At 45.3% G+C, this 20,771-nt stretch overlaps 1 protein-coding gene across 1 annotated transcript; it reads right to left on the bottom strand.

The window, feature by feature from the left end:
- Positions 1-1,076: 1,076 nt before the first annotated feature.
- LOC102121335 (uncharacterized) lies at positions 1,077-18,938 on the bottom strand. The gene is given in 4 exon segments (XM_065535593.2): positions 1,077-5,058; positions 6,405-6,465; positions 6,671-6,797; positions 18,748-18,938. Coding segments are annotated over 4 exon segments (2,661 nt in total). The 5' UTR covers positions 18,751-18,938; the 3' UTR covers positions 1,077-2,588.
- Positions 18,939-20,771: the final 1,833 nt, after the last annotated feature.

Raw genomic sequence — 20,771 nt, 5'->3', positions numbered from 1 at the left:
TTTGAGACCAGCCTGCCCAACATGGTAAAACCCCGTCTCTACTAAAAATACAAAATTAGGCAGGTGTTGTGGTGCAGGCCTATAATCCCAGCTACTCGGGAGGCTGAGGCAAGAGAATCACTTGAACCTGGGAAGTGGAGGTTGCAGTGAGCCAAGATCGTGTCATTGCACTCCAGCCTGGGCAACAAAAGCGAGACTCCGTCTCAAAAAAACAAAACGAAACAAAAACTGGATGATGAACTGCTGGGTCACGTTTTTCTGAGGAAAATTTAAAGTTCATTTATCTTAAAGGATTTTTCCTGTTTTGTTATTTGACCTTGCTTCATGAAAAAGCACTTTGGGAGGCTGAGGCGGGTGGATTACCTGAGGTCAGGAGTCCGAAACCAGCCTGACCAACACGGTGAAACCCTGTCCTTACTGAAAATATAAAAATTAGCCCGGTGTGGTGGCGAGTGCCTGTAATCCCAGCTACTCAGGAGTTTAAAAAAAAAAAAAAGATAAGGCAAAAATGGCTCTAGAAGTCCAGGAGCTGCCTCGTCTCACCACAAGGCCAAGTTTTTTGTTTGTTTGTTTTTTGAGACGGTGTTTCACTCTTGTTGCCCAGTCTGGAGTGCAATGGCGTGACCTCGGTTCACTGCAACCTCCACTTCCTGGGTTCAAGTGATTCTTCTGCCTCAGCCCCCCAAGTAGCTGGGATTACAGGCATGTGCCACTATACCCAGCTAATTTTTGCATTTTTAGTAGAGACGTTTTTCCATGTTGGTCAGGCTGGTCTCGAACTCCCGAACTCAGGCGATCTGCCCACCTCAGCCTTCCAAAGTGCTGGGATTATAGGCATGAGCCACCGCACCTGGCCACAAGGCCAAGTCTTATGCCACTGGAAAGACACATGTCATACACCTGCAGTGTGAGACAATGCTCTTCAGTGACCATGATGGATCAAGACAAAACAAGGGCACTCTGTAACCATGTCTCAGAATAGTATAGAAGAAAACATATTTCAAATTATCAAACTGAGCAAATTTTTTTCAGTAATGTGACTCATTTGTAATTCTCATATATCTCACTGTCATGTATGGCTTTTGGTCATATTTATTACGATATTACACCCTCTTTGACAACAAGTATGGTACTGGTGGTCTTTGGCAAGATGTCACTGAGAACATTATGAGTTAACTTTTGGTACAATGAGTGAATGAAAAGTTAGAATGAAAAGAGGCCAGGCAAGGTGGCTCACACCTGTAATCCCAGCACTTTGGGAGGCTGAGGCAGGCGGATCACAAGGTCAAGAATTCGAGACCATCCTGGCTAACACAGTGAAACCCCGTCTCTACTAAAAAAAATACAAAAAAATTAGCTGGGCTGGGCGCGGTGGCTCACGCCTGTAATCCCAGCACTTTGGGAGGCCGAGGTGGGCGGATCACGAGGTCAGGAGATTGAGACCACGGTGAAACCCCATCTCTACTAAAAATACAAACAATTAGCCGGGTGCGGTGGTGGGCGCCTGTAGTCCCAGCTACTCGGGAGGCTGAGGCAGGAGAATGGCGTGAACACGGGAGGCGGAGCTTGCAGTGAGCTGAGATGGCGCCACTGCACTCCAGCCTGGGTGACAGAGCGAGACTCCGTCTCAAAAAAAAAAAAAATTAGCTGGGTGTGGTGGTGGGAGCCTGTAGTCCCAGCTACTCAGGAGGCTGAGGCAGGAGAATGGCGTGAACCCAGGAGGCAGAGCTTGCCGTGAACAAAGATCGAACCACTGCACTGCAGCCTGGGCGACAGAGCAAGACTCCATCTCAAAAAAAAAAAAAAAAAAAAGAAATGAATAGGGAGAGAGGCCCATCTGTAGGGTTGAAATCCATGTGGATTTCATCGCCACTCAGATCAGAAAATGCTTTCCCACATGGCTTACAGTCATATGGTTTTCCTCTAGTGTAAGTCCTTTTGTGAATTATACCCTCTTTGATGACAGGTATGCTACTGAGGGTTTTTGGCACAAAGTCACTCTGAAAAACCTGAGATAACTTTTAGTATTATGAACGAACAAAAAATCAGGATCAAATGTTCTAAGTATATAAGCATGAAAATTAAAATTTACATGAGGAAAAAGATGTCTGGGATTTTGTCCACTTGGTAATATTGACTCACAATGTTCGAAAAGTAATGTGGTAACATAAACTTGATCTAATGCATGATGGCACTGAGACATTTTATTATGGCTTCTCAATTAACTAAATAGAGAATAACAGCTGGGTGCAGTGGCTCATGCCTGAAATCCCAGCACTCTGGGAGGCTGAGGCAGGTGGATCACTTCAGGTCAGGAGTTCAAGACCAGTGTGGTCAATAGGGTGAGACCTCGTCTCTACTAAAAATATAAAAATTAGCCAAGCGTGGCAGTGCACACCTGTAATCCCAGGCATCTTTTTCCTCAGGAGGCTGAGGCAGGAGAATTGCCTGAACCCAGAGGTGAAGCTTGCAGTGAGCCAAGATCACGCCACTGCACTCCAGCCTGGGCAACACAGCAAGACTCCATCTCAAACAACAACAACAAATAGAGAATAACATGTTAGTAGGCAGTTGCTATAAACATTTGTTTACATTGTCTGTATTTGAAGGTTCTTAGCAGATCTGAAGGCTTTCCCATATTGCTTATATTCATAGGGTTTCTCTCCAGTGTGAGTCCTTTCAAGCACTCGAAGTTGTGAGGCAGATCTGTAGACTTTCCCACATTGCTTACACTCATAGGGTTTCTCTCCAGTATGAATCTTTCTATGCATTTGAAGTTGAGTGGCAGATCTGAAGGCTTTACCACACTGCTTACATTCGTAAGGTTTCTCTCCAGTGTGCGTCCTTTCATGATATCGAAGGCTACTGGAAGAAATGAAGGCTTTCCCACATTGCTTACATTCATAGGGTTTCTCTCCAGTGTGGGTCTTTTCATGATACTGAAATGCAGTAGAAGACATAAAGGCTTTCCCACATTGCTTACACTCATACTGTTTCTCTCCAGTGTGAGTCCTTTCGTGGTACCGAACGGAACTGAAAGAAATAAAGGCTTTTCCACATTGCTTACACTCATAGGGTTTCTCTCCAGTGTGAGTCCTTTCATGTCTACGAATGGCAGTGGAAGAAATGAAGGCTTTACCACACTGCTTACACTCATAGGGTTTCTCTCCAGTATGAATCCTTTTATGACACTGAAAGGAACCAGAAGAAGTGAAGGCTTTGCCACATTGCTTGCATTCATAGGGTTTCACTCCAGTGTGAGCCCTTTTATGTCTACGAAAGGAACCAGGCAAACCGAATGCTTTCCCACAATCCTTACATTCATATGGCTTCTCTCCAGTGTGCACCCTTTTGTGTATATGCAAAGAAGAAAAATAATTGAATGCTTTCCCACATTCCTTACATTCATAGGGTTTCTCTCCAGTGTGTGTCCTTTCATGTACTCGAAGGATCTTGGCAGATGTGAATGCTTTGTCACACTCTTTACATTCATAGGCATTCTGTCCTCTATACATCGTTGCATGTATTTGAAAGGAAGAGAAATTGTTGAATGCTTTTCCACATTCCTTATAGGGTTTCTCTCCAGTGTGTGTCTTTTCATGAATTTGAAGGTTTCTGACAGATCCAAAAGTTTTTTCACATTGTTTAGATTCATACAGTTGCTTTCCAGTGTGAGTCCTTTCATGCATTTGAAGGTGTGAGGCAGATCTGAAGGCTTTCCCACATTGCTTACACTCATAGGGTTTCTCTCCAGTGTGAGTCCTTTCATGATATCGGAAGGAAGTGGAAAAAATGAAGGCTTTACCACACTGCTTACATTCATAGGGTTTCTCTTGAGTGTGAGTCCTTTTATGCATTTGAAGGTGTGAGGCAGATCTGAAGGCTTTCCCACATTGCTTACAAGCATAGGGTTTCTCTCCAGTGTGAGTCCTTTCATGATATCGAAAGGAAGTGGAAGAAATGAAGGCTTTTCCACACTGCTTGCATTCATAGGGTTTCTCTCCAGTGTGAGTCCTTTCGTGATAGTGAAAGGAACTGGAACGATTAAAGGATTTACCACAGTGCGCTCATTCATAAGGTTTCTCTCCAGTGTGAGTTCTTTCATGTCTTAGAAATGAACTGGGAGAATCAAAGTCTTTTCCACATGTCTTACATTTATAAGGTCTCATTCTAGTGTGCATTTTCATGTGTCTTTGAAAGTTAAGATAAGATAATGCTTTCCCACACTGTTTACATTCATAGGGCTTTTTCCCAGAGTGGGTCACTTCATGTCTACAAAGATAACTGGGACACTTGAATGCTTTCCCACATTTGGTACATTCATAAGGCTTTTCCTCACTGTGAGTTCTTTCATGTATTTGAAAGGAATGGAACCATCTGAAGGCTTTTCCACATTGTTTGCATTCATATGGCTTCTCTCCAGTGTGAATTCTTTTATGTTCATAAAAGGAATTGGGACTACCAAACGCTTTCCCACATTCCTTACATTCATAAGGCTTCTCTCCAGTGTGAGTTCTTTCATGTATTTGAAGGGAATTTGAATAACTAAAGGCTTTACCACATTGTTTACATTCATATGGTTTCTCTCCAGTGTGAACTCGTTCATGTATAAGACATACTCTGAGACAAGGGCAGGCTTTCCCACAAAACTTACACTTATAAGGTCCATCTCCATTGTGCATTATCATGTGTCTTCGAATGCTTGAACGGGATATGAAGGTTTTTCCACATTCTTTACAATCATAGAGTTTTTCTCCAGTGTGAGCCTTTTCTTCCGTTTGAAAGGAGGGGTGACATCTGAAGGCTTTCTTACGTTGTTGACACTTATATGGCTTCTGTCCATATTCCTGATACTCAGATGGCTTGTGTGCAGCGTCAGCTCTAATGTGCCAATTAAGGGAAGAATGACCCAGGAAGACTTCTCCACACACACTGCTTTCACATGATTTTACTCCAGGAGAAGTTTTTTTGTTCAGTGTGTCATCTGGAATCTGGCTAAAAATTTCTCCACAATGATTTTCTTCTGTATTTTCATCGACTCTCTCTCCCAGAAGACTTCTGTGAAAAATGAGAAGCACATTATTGAGGGTTTGTTTGTAAGTGATTTTATGTTTATTAACAAGGATTGCACTTGCATTTTCAACATTATCCAGGAAAGTGTAGGCTTTCTACCCTGTCTAAATTGTTGGAAGTTGACTGGACCATATGGCTACAAGATGGTCTATCTATACCTATTATTTTTTAAAAATCATATGTTTAAAAAAGAAAAACACTATATGATAATTGGTTTTGTTTTTTTTTTTTTTTTGAGATGGAGTCTCGCTCTGTCACCCAGGCTGGAGTGCAGCGGTGTGATCTCAGCTCACTGCAAACTCTACCTCCTGCGTTCATGCCATTCTCCTGCCTCAGCCTCCCGAGTAGCTGGGACTACAGGTGCCCGCCACCACCCCTGGATAATTTTTTTTGTATTTTTTTTTTTTTGAGACAGAGTCTCGCTCTGTCGCCCAGGCTGGAGTGCAGTGGCCAGATCTCAGCTCACTGCAAGCTCCCCCTCCCGGGTTTACGCCATTCTCCTGCCTCAGCCTCCCGAGTAGCTGGGACTACAGGCGCCCGCCACCTCGCCCGGCTAGTTTTTTGTATTTTTTAGTAGAGACGGGGTTTCACTGTGTTAGCCAGGATGGTCTCAATCTCCTGACCTCGTGATCCGCCCATCTTGGCCTCCCAAAGTGCTGGGATTACAGGCTTGAGCCACGGCGCCCAGCCCGTTTTTTGTATTTTTTTAGTAGAGACGGGGTTTCACCGTGTTAGCCAGGATGGTCTCGATCTCCCCACCTTGTGAGTCGCCCACCTCGGCCTCCCAAAGTGCTGGGATTACAGGCATGAGCCATCGCACCCAGTCGAAAATTCTTAATAATATTTACATGTTTACTGTTTTACAAATACTAAACTTCTGTATCATTTTCTTGAGTCAGGGTCACCATATAGCCCAGGTTGGAGGGCAGTGGCAGTGGCATTGGCATCATCATGGTTCACAGCACCCTTGAACTCCTGGACTCAAGTGATCTTCCTGCCTCAGCCTCCTACGTGGCTAGGACTACAGGTGTATGCCACATGTATTGCTAGTTCTTTGTTTGAAATGAAGTCTCACTATTTTGCTCAGGATCTTCTCAAACTCCAGGCCTCAAGCAATCCTCCCACCTCCAACTCCCAAACAGTTGAAATTACAGGTGTGAGCCACTGTGCCCAGCCTATGTCACATTTAAATATAAGTTTTTAGAGTGAATATTTTAAGAATAAATAAATTTAATGCTAGGCATATTTTCTTTATTTGCTTCTTCTTAACATATTCTTGCATTCTAAGATTTTCTAGAGAGACATTGCTTTGTCTTGTGAGTTTAAATCACCTTAGATTATTCCTGGGATTTTTGTACTGATCTTCAATGTTCTCGTCTTTCCATTTTTCTCCTAGAATACAGAATCAGAAAAATAGTGCTGAATTAAAATAAAATTATGAAAAAATGACTATAGATTCTATGTTCACGGGACATTAGAGCCATACCTCATTTATTCCTCAAAGTATTGCCTGTCCATATTCCAAATCAAGGAACAGCATTAATGAGCTAGAAACACTTGTCTCATCCATTGGGGAACATAATACTGTCATTCTTACCTATAGAGGCCAGGTTCCTCAAGGTTTCCTGCATCACTTCTCTGTAGAGATTCTTCTGGGAAGGATCCAGCAAAGACCATTCCTCCTGGGTGAAGTTCACAGCCACATCCTCGAAAGCCACCGAGTCCTGAAACATCCCACACGTATAGAGGAGGATGGGTGAGACTGACAGCACTGGGGGTCTATACCCTCTTCCTAAGACATTTCCATGGTGCTATGGACTCCAAACATTTATTCCATTTCTTGCTCATCTGACCCATTACTCTCTGTCTACACTTACTTTCTTCTATAAATCACTTCTGATGCTGGAACAGAATTAAGCAATAAACCAACAGCAGAATAGAAAAACGTGTCTTTTCATGGAATCCAGGGAGAAAGGTGCACTGCCTGGGCTGCTCTTAATGTCTGTTTGTAGCATGGGTTTACAGCACCTGTCATAATACAGTCCTCTAAATTCACATGCAAAAAAATGTTAACATTAGCAGTCCTGAGGCTATATATCCTTCAAAATGCCTGTTCACAAAGTTTAACCATTGATGATTACCTGGAAGGGGGATTTTATTTTGATTGAAGCGCAGACAACAAAAGCAAAAAAACTGGATTTTGCAAGGGGTTCAACCAACCCAACTGATAACAGAGTCAGAACTATCTAAATAAAAAACTCATGAATAGAAATTTTGTGGAAAACAGTACCGTGGTAGGAAAACTTACATTGTAATTGATGAAATGCTGAAGGCTGAAAGGAGACAAGGTTCAGGGATAAAACTCCAGCGCACCGGCCAGGCGCGGTGGCTCAAGCCTGTAATCCCAGCACTTTGGGAGGCCGAGACGGGCGGATCATGAGGTCAGGAGATCGAGACCATCCTGGCTAACATGGAGAAACCCCGTCTCTACTAAAAAATACAAAAAACTAGCCGGGCGTGGTGGCATGCACCTGTAATCCCAGCTACTCGTGAGGCTGGGGCTGGAGAATTGCTTGAAGCCAGGAGGCGAGGTTGCAGTGAGGGTAGATGGTGCCATTGCACTCCAGCCTGGGCAACAACAGCGAGACTTTGTCTCAAAAAAAGAAAAAAGAAAAAAGAAAAATCAAACATCTCAAATATAAACTTTGGAAAAAATGTTGAGAAATTGGAACCTCTGTGCTCTGACCAAAGGATTGCAAAATGGCTCAACCTCTATGGAAAACAGTATGGTGATGCCTGAAAAACTAGTAAAAAAATATTTTCTTCCAGCAACCCATTTCTAGGTTTATTTATATTCAATTCATATAAATTGAAAGTTGGATCTTTGAAGAGATATTTGAAAACCACTGTTCACAATAGCCAAGAGACGGATCAATTCAAATGTCCACTGATGGCTACATGGATAAAGAAAATGTGGTATGCATATACTTACAGTGGGATAGTATTTAGTCTTACAAAATAACATTCTGGGGCCGGGCGCGGTGGCTTACGCCTGTAATCTCAGCACTTTGGGAGGCCGAGGCAGGCGGATCACCTGAGGTCAGGAGTTCAAGACCAGCCTGGCCAACATGGTGAAACCCGTCTCTACTAAAAATACAAAAACATTAGCCGGGTGTGGTGGCGAGCGCCTGTAATCCCAGCTACTCGGGAGGCTGAGGCAGGAGAATCGCTTGTACCCGGGAAGCAGAGGTTGCAGTGAGCCGAGATAGTGCCATTGTACTCCAGCCTGGGCAAGAAGAGCAAAACTCCATCTCAAACAAACAAACAAACAAACAAAAAAACCTTCTGTCCCATGCTACAACAAGCATGAAAATTCAGGATTCGGCTCAGGCCTGTAATCCCAGCACTTTAGGAGGTTGAGGTGGACGGATCTCAAGGTCAGGAGTTCAAGACCAGCCTGACCAACATGGTGAAACCCCGTCTCTACTAAAAATACCAAAATTAGCCGGGCATGGTGGTATGCACTTGTAATCCCAGCTACTCAGGAGGCTGAGGCAGAAGAATCGCTTGAACCCAGGAGGCAGAGGTTGCAGTGAGCTGAGATTGTGCCATTGCACTCCTGCCTAGGTGACAGAGTGAGACTCTGTCTCAAAAAAAAGAAAATTCAGGGTTCAGCTGGGCGCAGTGGCTCACGCCTGTAATCCCAGCACTTTGGGAGGCCGAGGCAGGGTGAATCACGAGGTCAGGAGCTCAAGACCAGCCTGGTCAAGATGGTGAAACCCCATCTCTACTAAAAATGCAAAAATTAGCCGGCCATGGTGGTGGGGTGCCTGTAATCCCAGCTACTTGGGAGGCTGAGGCAGAGAACAGCTTGAACCCAGGAGGTGGAGGTTGCAGTGAGCCAAGATTGCACTACTGCACTCCAGCCTGGGCAAGAGAGTGAGACTCCATCTCAAAAAAAAGAAAAGAAAATTCAGGATTCTATACTAATTGCAAAAGGCCACTCATAAAAAAAATACAGTATTATTCATCTTAGACGAGTTATATAGATTTGTCAAACTAATTCAACAGTACATGTAAAATTCCTAAAGCTAAAAAATTTAAATATTTTTTATAATAATAAATTATTGTACCAAGTAAAAAAAAACCTAATTAATTAAAAGATAGGGAAAGTATTTGTTTTTTTTTTTTTTTTTTTTTTTTTTTTTGAGACGGAGTCTCGCTTTGTCGCCCAGGCTGGAGTGCAGTGGCCGATCTCAGCTCACTGCAAGCTCCGCCTCCCGGGTTTACGCCATTCTCCTGCCTCAGCCTCCCGAGTAGCTGGGACTACAGGCGCCCACCACCTCGCCCGGCTAGTTTTTTGTATTTTTAGTAGAGACGGGGTTTCACCATATTAGCCAGGATGGTCTCGATCTCCTGACCTCGTGATCCGCCCGTCTCGGCCTCCCAAAGTGCTGGGATTACAGGCTTGAGCCACCGCGCCCGGCCTAGGGAAAGTATTTGAATGACATTCCTGCAAGATACATGAAAAGGGCCAATAAACTCATGAAAAGAAGGTCAGTGGACCAGGAGTCATCAGGCACAAGGATTTATATAATGTAGTTTTCAGTGGTTATTGAGTGCTTTCCTCATATTCATAAAGTAATACATTTTTAACCTATTTCCTATTTAGAAAAAAAAAAAAAAGTGCAGCTTGCTGCCAGCATTCAATTTTACATAAGCACACTCTTTAAAGCTGAAGCAAATCTGATTGATTTTCAATGTGAAAATAAAATTTCTAAACAGAACTTGTTTCTAATCCTAATGTAATGAAAATGTATATGATGTTACATTAGGATTAGAGACAAGAGTATTCTCGAGGCACATGGAAAATGGGTTGAATATACCCAGCACTTATTGCTTTGTGGAAAAGAAATGGTAAACAATTAAAATACCGCAGCAGTTTCACATGTATGGATACATGATTAATAATGATGTCCACTGGAGAGGGGAAATGAGGGAGTGTTTTGGAATGTGGGGAGGAAACCATAAATTTAAGGATTTATCATCAGCCCTAGCAAGAACTAGGCTGGGAGGATCTCAAGGACTCCTTCCTTGATCATACTTTAGTAAGGCTCCTCGGAGCCCGCTTCCTGACTAGCTTTTGTGTTTGGCCTGCAGAGCCCAGTTATAGCTAAATCCTAATAAGACAGTTTAGAGAGAATCCCCCCAAACTTGATATCTAATCAAGTTGTTTCCCTCACCTATGATAATTTATTAATATTCTCTTCCCCAACTCTTGACACCTTACCAAGTTCCTCTATGGTACCTTGCTCTTTAGATGTAATTGTCTTGTTGATGCATTCAGGTTGAGTTCAATCTCTTTCCCATATTAAATTGTACTATAACATATAGCCAAAAAATAAGGCTTTATTCAACACATATTGCAATTGTGCTCAATAAAACCGTCCTTGAAATTTTTACCAAGTTTTCAGTGTAATCCCTCTTTACAAGGAATACAGACTTAGACTTGAGACCCTAATTCACATATCTGCAGTGCGTTAGTGATAAGAAGTTCTCTTCTGGTGGGGAGGAAGATGGGTTTCCCGAGAGTACCTCCTACTCAAACATCCAAAACACCAGGTCAGACTTCTCTCCTGATGACCACTTCTTGTTGTCTCCCCATAAACTGGATGAGATTGGGGACCGCGGGTGTACCATTGCCAGAGAGGACTACAGGATAGAGTTCACCTCCCGCAGTAATGGGCCAGGATGCCTCAGAGTGCTGGCTACCAATTCATCCCCCACCCTATGTGAAGAAGATGGACCAGATATTCAATATAGAAGTTTTCTTCCATTTGGTGAATTATCTTGTCAAATCCTTTCTTTTTTTTGTTTTTAAGCATACAACAGCCAGTATTCCCAGGCATTTTCTATACATTTACTAACCAGGCCCAACCCTGCTTAGCTACAGAGAACAGATGTGTTCAGTGTGGCATGACCACACATGCTTCAGTTTCTTTCTTTTTTTTTTTTTTTGAGACGGAGTCTCACTCTGTCATCCAGGCTACAGTGCAGTTGGTATGATCTCAGCTCGCTGCAACCTCTGCTTCCTGGGTTTAAGCAATTCTCCTGCCTCAGCCTCCCTAGTAGCTGGGTTCACAGGAGCCCACCACCATGCCCAGTTAATTTTTGTATTTTTAGTACAGACAGCGTTTCACCATGTTGGCCAGCCTGGTCTTGAACTCCTGACCTCAGGCAATCTGTCCGTGTGGCCTCCCAAAGTGCTGGGATTACAGGCATGAGCCACCACACCTGGCCTCTTTTTTTTTCAAGATGGATTCGTTCTGTTGCCCAGGCTGGAATGTAATGGTGTGATCTCAGCTCACCACAACCTCCACTTCCCAGGTTCAAGCGATTCTCCTGTCTCAGCCTCCCAAGTAGCTGGGATTACAGGCATGTGCCACCATGCCTGGCTAATTTTTGTATTTTTAGTAGAGACAGGGTTTCACCATGTTGGCCAGGCTGGTCTCAAACTCCTGACCTCAAGTGATCTGCCAGTCTCAGCCTCCCAAAGTGCTGGGATTACCGGCGTGAGCCACCATGCCTGGCTATTTCAATTCCTTAATGGTATTTTTTTAAGCACAAAAGTTTTAAATTTTGATGTAGTCTAAATGACATAGTTTTTCTTTGCTGCTAGTGCTCCCAGTGTCATGTCAGAAAATATTTTCCCTAAGTCCAAGATTATGAAGATTTTTGAGTGGCACTTTCTGTAGCATCGAGAGAGGGAGATTCTCCTTTGTTCCCATGGGAGGATAAGACTGATGTAATTGAATAATTTTGCATGCTGATACGGAAAGGAAGTGCATTATACTATGGAGGAGAAAACTATATAAATTTATGCTATAATAGCTTAATGCTATGTACTATAATATCTTTATATGTGGTAGTTATATATAATGTACAAGTTACATATATTTACCAATTACCTACCATAACTAAATCACATACAATATACACATACTACAAGTGTGCATATACATAACATGTATCTATATACACATATACATGATACACTATACACGATAATGCGAGGATATACTATAATATTGTATTAAACAAACTTCCTTAAATTCTGACATAAGCTTCAGTAACATATTTGCAAAGAAAATTTATCAATATATGACAACATATAAACTTCATGATCAAGTGGGATTTAATCCAGGAAAGCAAGGCTGCTTTATCTCTGAACTTCATTCAATACACCATAATAACAGACAAACATCAAAACATCAAAAACCAAAAGAATGTCCTAATAGATGCGAAAAAGTCATATGACAAACCTCAACATCACCTCATGAATAAAAACACTCAAACTAGAAATACAAGAGAATATTCTATAAGATGACAAGAGATGCACTAAGAACAAAGCAAACCCGACCATAAGACAGGTATGAAAATGCAAAACTACTCTCATTCTTCTTAGTAAAAAACTAACTGTGTCCCTGCCCACTTCGATCTGGGGGCGTTTGGGGCCACCACCTCCCACCTTAGGTTCCCGAGGTCCACAAAATACAAACAGAAAAACAAAACTAACTGCTTGTTCCCAATTCCCACAAGACAAAGAGGTGTACTCTCATCCCTTCTGTTCACCTTGGAAGAGAGGTGCTACTAGTCCCACCAGGCCAGAAAATGCAAGCCTTCCAGATTCATAGGACATGTACATTCAGCACCCCTGACGGACACACAGACTTTTGTCACTGCACATACAGTTGTATAAACCAAGGCAGAAACACAGAAAGGCAAAAGGGCTGTGTTAGTTGGTTTTGCGATTCTATAAAATACCTGAGGCAGGATAAATGATACAGAAAAGAGGTTTATGTGGCTCATGGTTCTACAGGCTGTACAAGCAGCATGGCACTGGAATCGTCTTTCTGGTGTGGGCCTCAGGAAGTTCCTTCTTATGGTGGAAGGCAAGAGGAGCCAGGGTCACATATGCAAAAGAGGGAGCAAGGGGCAGAGGAGGTGTCATGCTCTTTTTTTTTTTTTTTTTCCCTCACTCTGCTGCCTAGGCTGGAGTGCAGTAGCGCAATCTCGGCTCACTGCAAGCTCCGCTTCCTGGGTTCACGCCATTCTCCTGCCTCTGCCACCCGAATAGCTGAGACTACAGGCGCCCGCCACCATACCCGGCTAATTTTTTGTATTTTTAGTAGAGACAGGGTTTCACTGTGTTAGCCAGGATGGTCTCGATCTCCTGACCTTGTGATCCACCTGTCTCTGCCTCCCAAAGTGCTGGGATTACAGGCATGAGCCACCGCACCCAGCCACGTCATGCTCTTTTAAACAATTAGCTCTCCGGCTGCTCTGCCTATGGAGTAGCCATTATTTATTCCTTTACTTTCATAACAAACTTGCTTTCACTTTATGGACTGGCCCTGAATTATTTCTGAAAAAAACAAAAGAGGGCCGGGCGCGGTGGCTCACGCCTGCAATCTCAGCACTTTGGGAGGCTGAGGCGGGCGGATCACAAGGTCAGGAGATCAAGACCATCCTGGCTAACTGGCCTAAAATACAAATTATTAACAAATGAAATTGTATCATGACCTCCCACTCGCACCTTCTTCCTAACCTTGTTTTCGCCTCTCTGCAAAAAAAAAAAAAAAAAAAAAATTCATTTTTGGGCTAACTTTGAGATGCTTACAGATCTTATACTTTGTCCCTTTTCCTTATTTCAATTCTCCTTTGGAATAAAGTCATTCCTGGCTGGGCACGGTGGCTCACCCCTGTAATCCCAGCACTTTGGGAGGCCAAGGTGGGTAGATCACCTGAGATCAGGAGTTTGAGACCAGCCTGACCAACATGGTGAAACCTTGTCTCTACTAAAAATATAAAAATTGCCAGGCACGGTGGTGTCACTCCTGTAATCCCAGCACTTTGGGAGGCCGAGGCGGGCGGATCACGAGGTCAGGAAATCGAGACCCCTCTGGCTAACACGGTGAAACCCCGTCTCTACTAAAAATACAAACAATTAGCCGGACGTGGTGGCGGGCGCCTGTAGTCCCAGCTACTCGGGAGGCTGAGGCAGGAGAATGGCGTGAACCCGGGAGGCGGAGCTTGCAGTGAGCCAAGATCACACCACTGCACTCCAGCCTGGGTGACAGAGCGAGACTCCGTCTCAAAAAAAAACACAAAAAAACAAAAGTTAGCCAGGTGTGGTGGCAGGTGCCTGTAGTCCCAGATATTCAGGAGGCTGACACAGGAGAATGGCGTGAACCCGGGAGGCAGAGGTTGCAGTGAGCCGAGATCACACCACTGCACTCCAGCCTGGGTGACAGAGCAAGACTTGGTCTAAAAAAAAAAGAAAAAGGAAAAAAGAACAAAAAGAAAAGTCATTCTTTACCTAAATCCACATCTGTTTCATTAAAAATATTTAGAAACAATCTTAGGACAACTAGCCTCAGAAGGGCATCGCTGACCAGCTGCATCTGCCTGTGGATCCCCAGTTTTCCAGTACTCTCTCAGATTCTCTCAACATAAAGGGTTTGTCCCATGGTCAGTGTGAGCAGCTGGGACACTGCAGGGGAGGCTCCCCAGCAAGAAACAAGTGAGCCTTCAATGACCTTTCTTTGCGGGCTTCTGATTGACCTTAGCTTGCAGTCACTGGGCTCAGGCCTGATTCAATGAGAAAACACCCAGTGTTTGAAGAATCTAGCAAAATCCTTCAAACTCAAGTTCAGGTTTACACATGGAAAGGAAATTATAAGGCATTTGCATTTCATACCACAAAATGGAAAGCAAAAATATCTAATCCTTTCAGATAATACACACATTTGTGGAAGTCAATAATTCCAATTTGAAGCCATTAGAACTTTAAATTGTTTTATTTTTTATTTCATTTATTTATTTATTTATTATTATTATTATTTTTTTTGGAGACAGAGTCTCACTCTGTTGCCAGGCTGGAGTGCAGTGGCATAATCCCGGCTCACTGCAACCTCCACCACCCGGGTTCAAGCGATTCTCCTGCCTCAGCCTCCTGAGTAGCTGAGATTACAGGCACGCGACACCACACTTGGCTAATTTTTGTATTTTTAGTAGAGACGGGGTTTCACCGTGTTGGCCAGGATGGTCTTGATCTCTTGACCTTGTGATCCACCCGCCTTGGCCTCACAAAGTGCTGGGATTACAGGTGTGAGCCACCACACCCGGCCTATTTTTTATTTTTTTGAGATGGAGTTTTGCTGTTATTGCCCAGGCTGGAGTGCAGTGGCGTGATCTTGGCTCACTGCAACCTCTGCCTTCTGGTTTCAAGCAATTCTCCCGCCTCAGCCTCCTGAGTAGTTGGGATTACAGGCGCCCACCACCACGCCTGACTAATTTTTGTATTTTTTTTAGTAGAGACGGGGTTTCACCATGTTGGCCAGGCTGGTCTCGAACTCCTGACCTCATGATCCACCCACCTCAGCCTCCCAAAGTGCTGAGTTTACAGGCGTGAGCCACCGCACCCAGCCTTTAACCATATTTTTTGAATCTATTTTTTGAATCTCTATTTTTATTTTTTGAGACAGTTTCTTGCTCTGTCGCCCAGGCATGATCATGCTTCACTGCAGCCTCCACCTCTCGGCTCAAGCAATCCTTCTACTTCAGCCTCCCAAGTGACTGGGGACTACAGACACATACCATCATGTCTGGCTATTTTTTTTTTTTTTTTTTTTTTTTTTTGAGACGGAGTCTCGCTCTGCCGCCCAGGCTGGAGTGCAGTGACTGGATCTCAGCTCACTGCAAGCTTCGCCTCCCGGGTTCACGCCATTCTCCTGCCTCAGCCTCCCGAGTAGCTGGGACTACAGGCGCCCGCCACCTCGCCCGGCTAGTTTTTCGTATTTTTCAGTAGAGACGGGGTTTCACCGTGTTAGCCAGGATGGTCTCGATCTCCTGACCTCGCGATCCGCCCGTCTCGGCCTCCCAAAGTGCTGGGATTACAGGCTTGAGCCACCGCGCCCGGCCGAGTCTGGCTATTTTTTAAGCAGTTTGTCAAGATGGGGTTCCACTGTTACCCAGACTGGTCTTAAACCTCTGAGCTCAAGGGATCCCCCAACCCCTTGCCCACCCACTTTGGCCTCCCAAAGTACTAGGATATAGGTGTGAAGCACTATGCCTGACTATTTTTAAATTAATTTTTAATTTTCTTTTTTTTTTTTTGAGATGGAGTTTCGCTCTTGTTGCCCAAGCTGGAGTGCAATGGCGCTATCTCAGCTCACTGTAACCTCTGCCTCCCAGGTGCAAGCAATTCCCCTGCCTCAGCCTCCTGAGTAGCTGGTATTACAGATGCACCACCACCACACTCGGCTAATTTTTGTATTTTTAGTAGAGACGGGGTTTTACCGTGTTAGCCAGGTTGGTCTTGAACTTCTGACCTCAGGTGATCGCCCGACCCGGCCTCCCAAAGTACTAGGATTACAGGTGTGAGCCACTACGCCCGGCCTAATTTTCTTACTTTTGATACAGGGTCTTACTCTGTCACCCAGACTGGAGTGCAGTGGTGTGATCACGGTTCAGTGCAACCTTGACTGCCCGGCCTCCAGGGAAATAATAAAATATCATTATTAATATTTTACTTGAGAGAGAGTCTCACTCTGTCGCCCAGGCTGGAGTGCAGTGGCGTGATCTCAGCTCACTGCAACCTCCACCTCCTGCCTTAGCCTCCCAAGTAGCTGGGACTACAGGAGCACACCACCACATCTGGCTAATTTTTGTATAGAAATCTCATTATTTTTAAGTTGACAATATTATTTTATTACTATTTCCATGATAATGAAATCACCTTTGAAAAAATTATAACACTGAAAAAATTATGGCAGTGAAAGATATCTAGCCAACCGCTCCTCTTGCCTTTATCTTTCAAGCTGCCTTAATTATTCCTAGGCTTAGGCTGAGCTAACTTTGGAAGACATTTATGTTATAGTTTAAATGATAATAGCTCTTCCTTAAACACTGCCTTCCTAAAGCTAATGAAAAACCATGAGTGAGGGTGGGGGGAATAGAGTGGGAAGCGATGAAGAACCTGAATTTTGCTATGGTATAGACTGGTCCCAAGATATTTCTGCAGATAAGTGTTTTCAGGTTTTTTGCTTGTCTGACACCCATGGTTCCACTCAGGCCCACCAACCTGCTCCTCTAGAAGCAACTCAGCACTCAGGAGGACCATTTCCCACCACCTCTTCCCCCAATCTGCTTTTGAAAAACCCCTGGCCGAGTTCGGTGGCTCACGCCTGTAATCCCAGCACCTGGGGAAGCCGAAGCGGGCGGATCACCTGAGGTCAGGAGTTCAAGACCAGCCTGGCCAACATGGTGAAACCCTGTCTCTACTAAAAATACAAAAAAAATTAGCTGGGCATGGTGGCGGGCGCCTGTAATCCCAGCTACTAGGGAGGCTGAGGCAGGAGAATAGTTTGAACCTGGGAGGCAGAGGTTGTAGTGAGCCGAGATCGCGCCATTGCACTTCAGCCTGGGAGACAAGAGTGAAACTCCCTTTCTAAATAAATAAATAAATAAATAAATAAATAAAGCATCTAGTACACATTGATCATGATGTGAACACACACATGACAGCAGTTGCCAAGCTCTACGCCACAGATAACAGGGAAAACAGTTATCCACTGTCACAAGTTCTCCAAGCTAGGCCAGGCGCGGTGGCTCACGCCTTTATTCCCAGCACGGGGCCTGTTTAAGTTTTAACAGGAGAAAGGGGGCACTGGGGGCCTCACAGCGCAGCTCCTCCCTCACGAACCCCATGAAAGGACACAAAGATAGATGTGTACCCGCCCCCCCGCTACACCCTATTACTAAACCCTTTGTTCTGCTCTCTAATCTTTGCACATACCAGAGATTTCGTTAAGTTCTGTGAGTACCTGTTTTTCTGCACGTACCAGAGATTTTGTAAGTTCTGAGGCAAGGTCACAAGACGTGTTTAAGTAAGATAAACTCTTGCTGCCATAAACCAGTTGGGCAACCTGACGCAATATAATTAACTGCCTTTGTGTAAAACTGCTCTCCCGCCTCAAAGGTTGAACAGAAATATCAGAAATGGCGGGAACCAATCATAGTTAGCCAAATCGCCTTGTTCAAACACTAGCCAATCATATATCTGATTTGTATAATAATCCTATGCCCACTTTTCTTAGACTATATAACACTGCTCGGAGCTCAGTGGGGGAACTCTCCTGCCCCTCTCCTTGTGGGCGAGCGAGTGAGAGATCCAGGTTCCAACCTGTAATAAAGATCCTTGCTGCTTAGCTTTGACTCTGGACTCTGGTGGTCTTCTTCCGGGAATAAACGGTCTGGGCATAACACCCACACCCCAGGCGGGATTGCCTCCGTGACCCTCCCGTGACCCCGCACAATATGGAGAGACTCGGGGCTGCGGGTGCGGAGCTGTCCAGAGAGGGCTCTGGGGCTGGGGCCGCGGTCCCCGCGCAGAGACGAGAGGGGGCGCCCGGGGTTCCGGCTGTCGGCCTAGCCACACCGGGCAGGGGGCGACTGGACCGAAGGCCAAGCCGCGCCAGGGGTGCTCGGGCCCCAGACCCGGAGTCGCCGCAGGGAGGTCCGGGTCCCGGCACAGCCAGTTCCATTCGGTTCCAACCAGCCCCTGCCAACCCGCCCCATATCTCGGAACTCCCAGCGGGGGCTCACTCTCACCATTTCCTCGCTTTCAGGTAACTCCCACGTCCAGAGCAGTCACAACGCAGACCACAGAGCTACAGAAGTATGGCGATGGCAACCGGTCCCTCTCAGAGCAGGAAAAACGGGGTGCCAACCTCCCCGGCTGGCGGAGCCAAAGACTGAGGAGAGCGGGAATACCACCCAGTTCTTCCAGCAGATAATCAGTTGGCCGGGCCCCACCCCAGCGACTCTGACTGGGTAGGGCGCCAGGCCCCGCCCCCTGCGTCCTGAGTGACAGCAGAAGTCCTGGGTAACAGGGCCACGCCCAGCAGGACCGACCGCTTCTAGCCACAGTCCGAGGTCAAGTTCCTTCTCTGCGCCGGGCTTTTTGAAAATTTGCATTTCAAGCCGGGCACGGTGGCTCAAGCCTGTAATCCCAGCACTTTGGGAGGCTGAGACGGGCGGATCACAAGGTCAGGAGATCGAGACCATCCTGGCTAACACGGTGAAACCCCGTCTCTACTAAAAAATACAAAAAACTAGCCGGGCGAGGTGGCGGGCGCCTGTGGTCCCAGCTACTCCGGAGGCTGAGGCAGGAGAATGGCGTAAACCCGGGAGGCGGAGCTTGCAGTGAGCTGAGATCCGGCCACTGCACTCCAGCCTGGGCGACAGAGCCAGACTCAGTCTCAAAAAAAAAAAAAAAAGAAAGAAAATTTGCATTTCGGCCAAACTTGCTCGTCTTAATTACTAGAAGTGGCTCTGTCAATGGTCTGTCCCTGTTTCTTCGTCCTGCACAATGTCATAAATGTGTGCAGGGAGTTCCAGACTCCAGGTTTAATAGAGGTGAAAGCAATTAAAATATTTTATTCCAAAATATATTTCTTCGGCAATTTGGAAAGGCTGCAGCTTTGCCCTTGCACAGCTGTCTTCTGGGGAGGAAATTTGCATCTATGGAGTATCTCCATTAGTGAAGCCATGCCCCCTCTCCTCTTTTCTCTTTCCCTAATCCGGGAGAAATTGAGAGTCTGACACCTTTAAAAGTCTGGAAAGCCGGGCGGGGTGGCTCACGCCTGTAATCCCAGCACTTTGGGATACCGAGGCGGGTGGATCACCTGAGGTCAGGAGTTCGAAATCAGCCTGGCCAACATGGCGAAACCCCATCTCTACTAAAAATACAAAAATTAGCCGGGCGTGGTGGCAGCTGCCTGTTATCCCAGCTACCCAGGAGGCTGAGGCAGGAGAATCGCTGGAACCCGGGAGGCAAAGGCTGCAGTGAACCGAGATTGTGCCACTGCATTCCATCCCGGGCAACAGAGCAAGACTCCGTCTCAAAAAAAAAAAAAAAGAGGAATTTACCAAGACAGTTGTAGGTAAAAAAAGAAAAGAAAAGAAAAGAAAAAAAGGCAGATTTATTAAGGAAAGTATGAAAGTACCTTGCAAGAAGGCAACAGGCAGAACCAGAGAAGGGAGCTGGCTGCAAAGACACAAAGGTTTGCTAGAGATTTTATAGAGTGCAACTTGGGAGCTTGCATTGTTCTGTCAGCTGAAATATTTGATAAATCGAGGTTTTTGATGGTAAACAAGAAATTTGTGAGTTATCTACATTATTTGTTTAGGAGGGCTATTTGTCCCGGGCCATAAAGAAAGTGAGACCTGGCCGGGCGCGGTGGCTCAAGCCTGTAATCCCAGCACTTTGGGAGGCCGAGACGGGCGGATCACGAGGTCAGGAGATCGAGACCATCCTGGCTAACATGGTGAAACCCCGTCTCTACTAAAAATACAAAAAACTAGCCGGGCGAGGTGGCGGGCGCCTGTAGTCCCAGCTACTCCGGAGGCTGAGCCAGGAGAATGGCGTAAACCCGGGAGGTGGAGCTTGCAGTGAGCTGAGATCCGGCCACTGCACTCCAGCCCGGGCTACAGAGCAAGACACCGTCTCAAAAAAAAAAAAAAAAAAAGAAAAAGAAAGTGAGACCTATGGCCAGGCACAGTGGCTCATGCCTGTAATCCCAGCACTTTGGGAGACCAAGGCAGGCAGATCACCTGAGGTCAGGAGTTCAAGA

This window comes from Macaca fascicularis, chromosome 19, assembly GCF_037993035.2.
Source record: "Macaca fascicularis isolate 582-1 chromosome 19, T2T-MFA8v1.1".
Lineage (NCBI taxonomy): Eukaryota > Metazoa > Chordata > Mammalia > Primates > Cercopithecidae > Macaca > Macaca fascicularis.
This window is presented reverse-complemented; position numbering and strand designations above follow the sequence as displayed.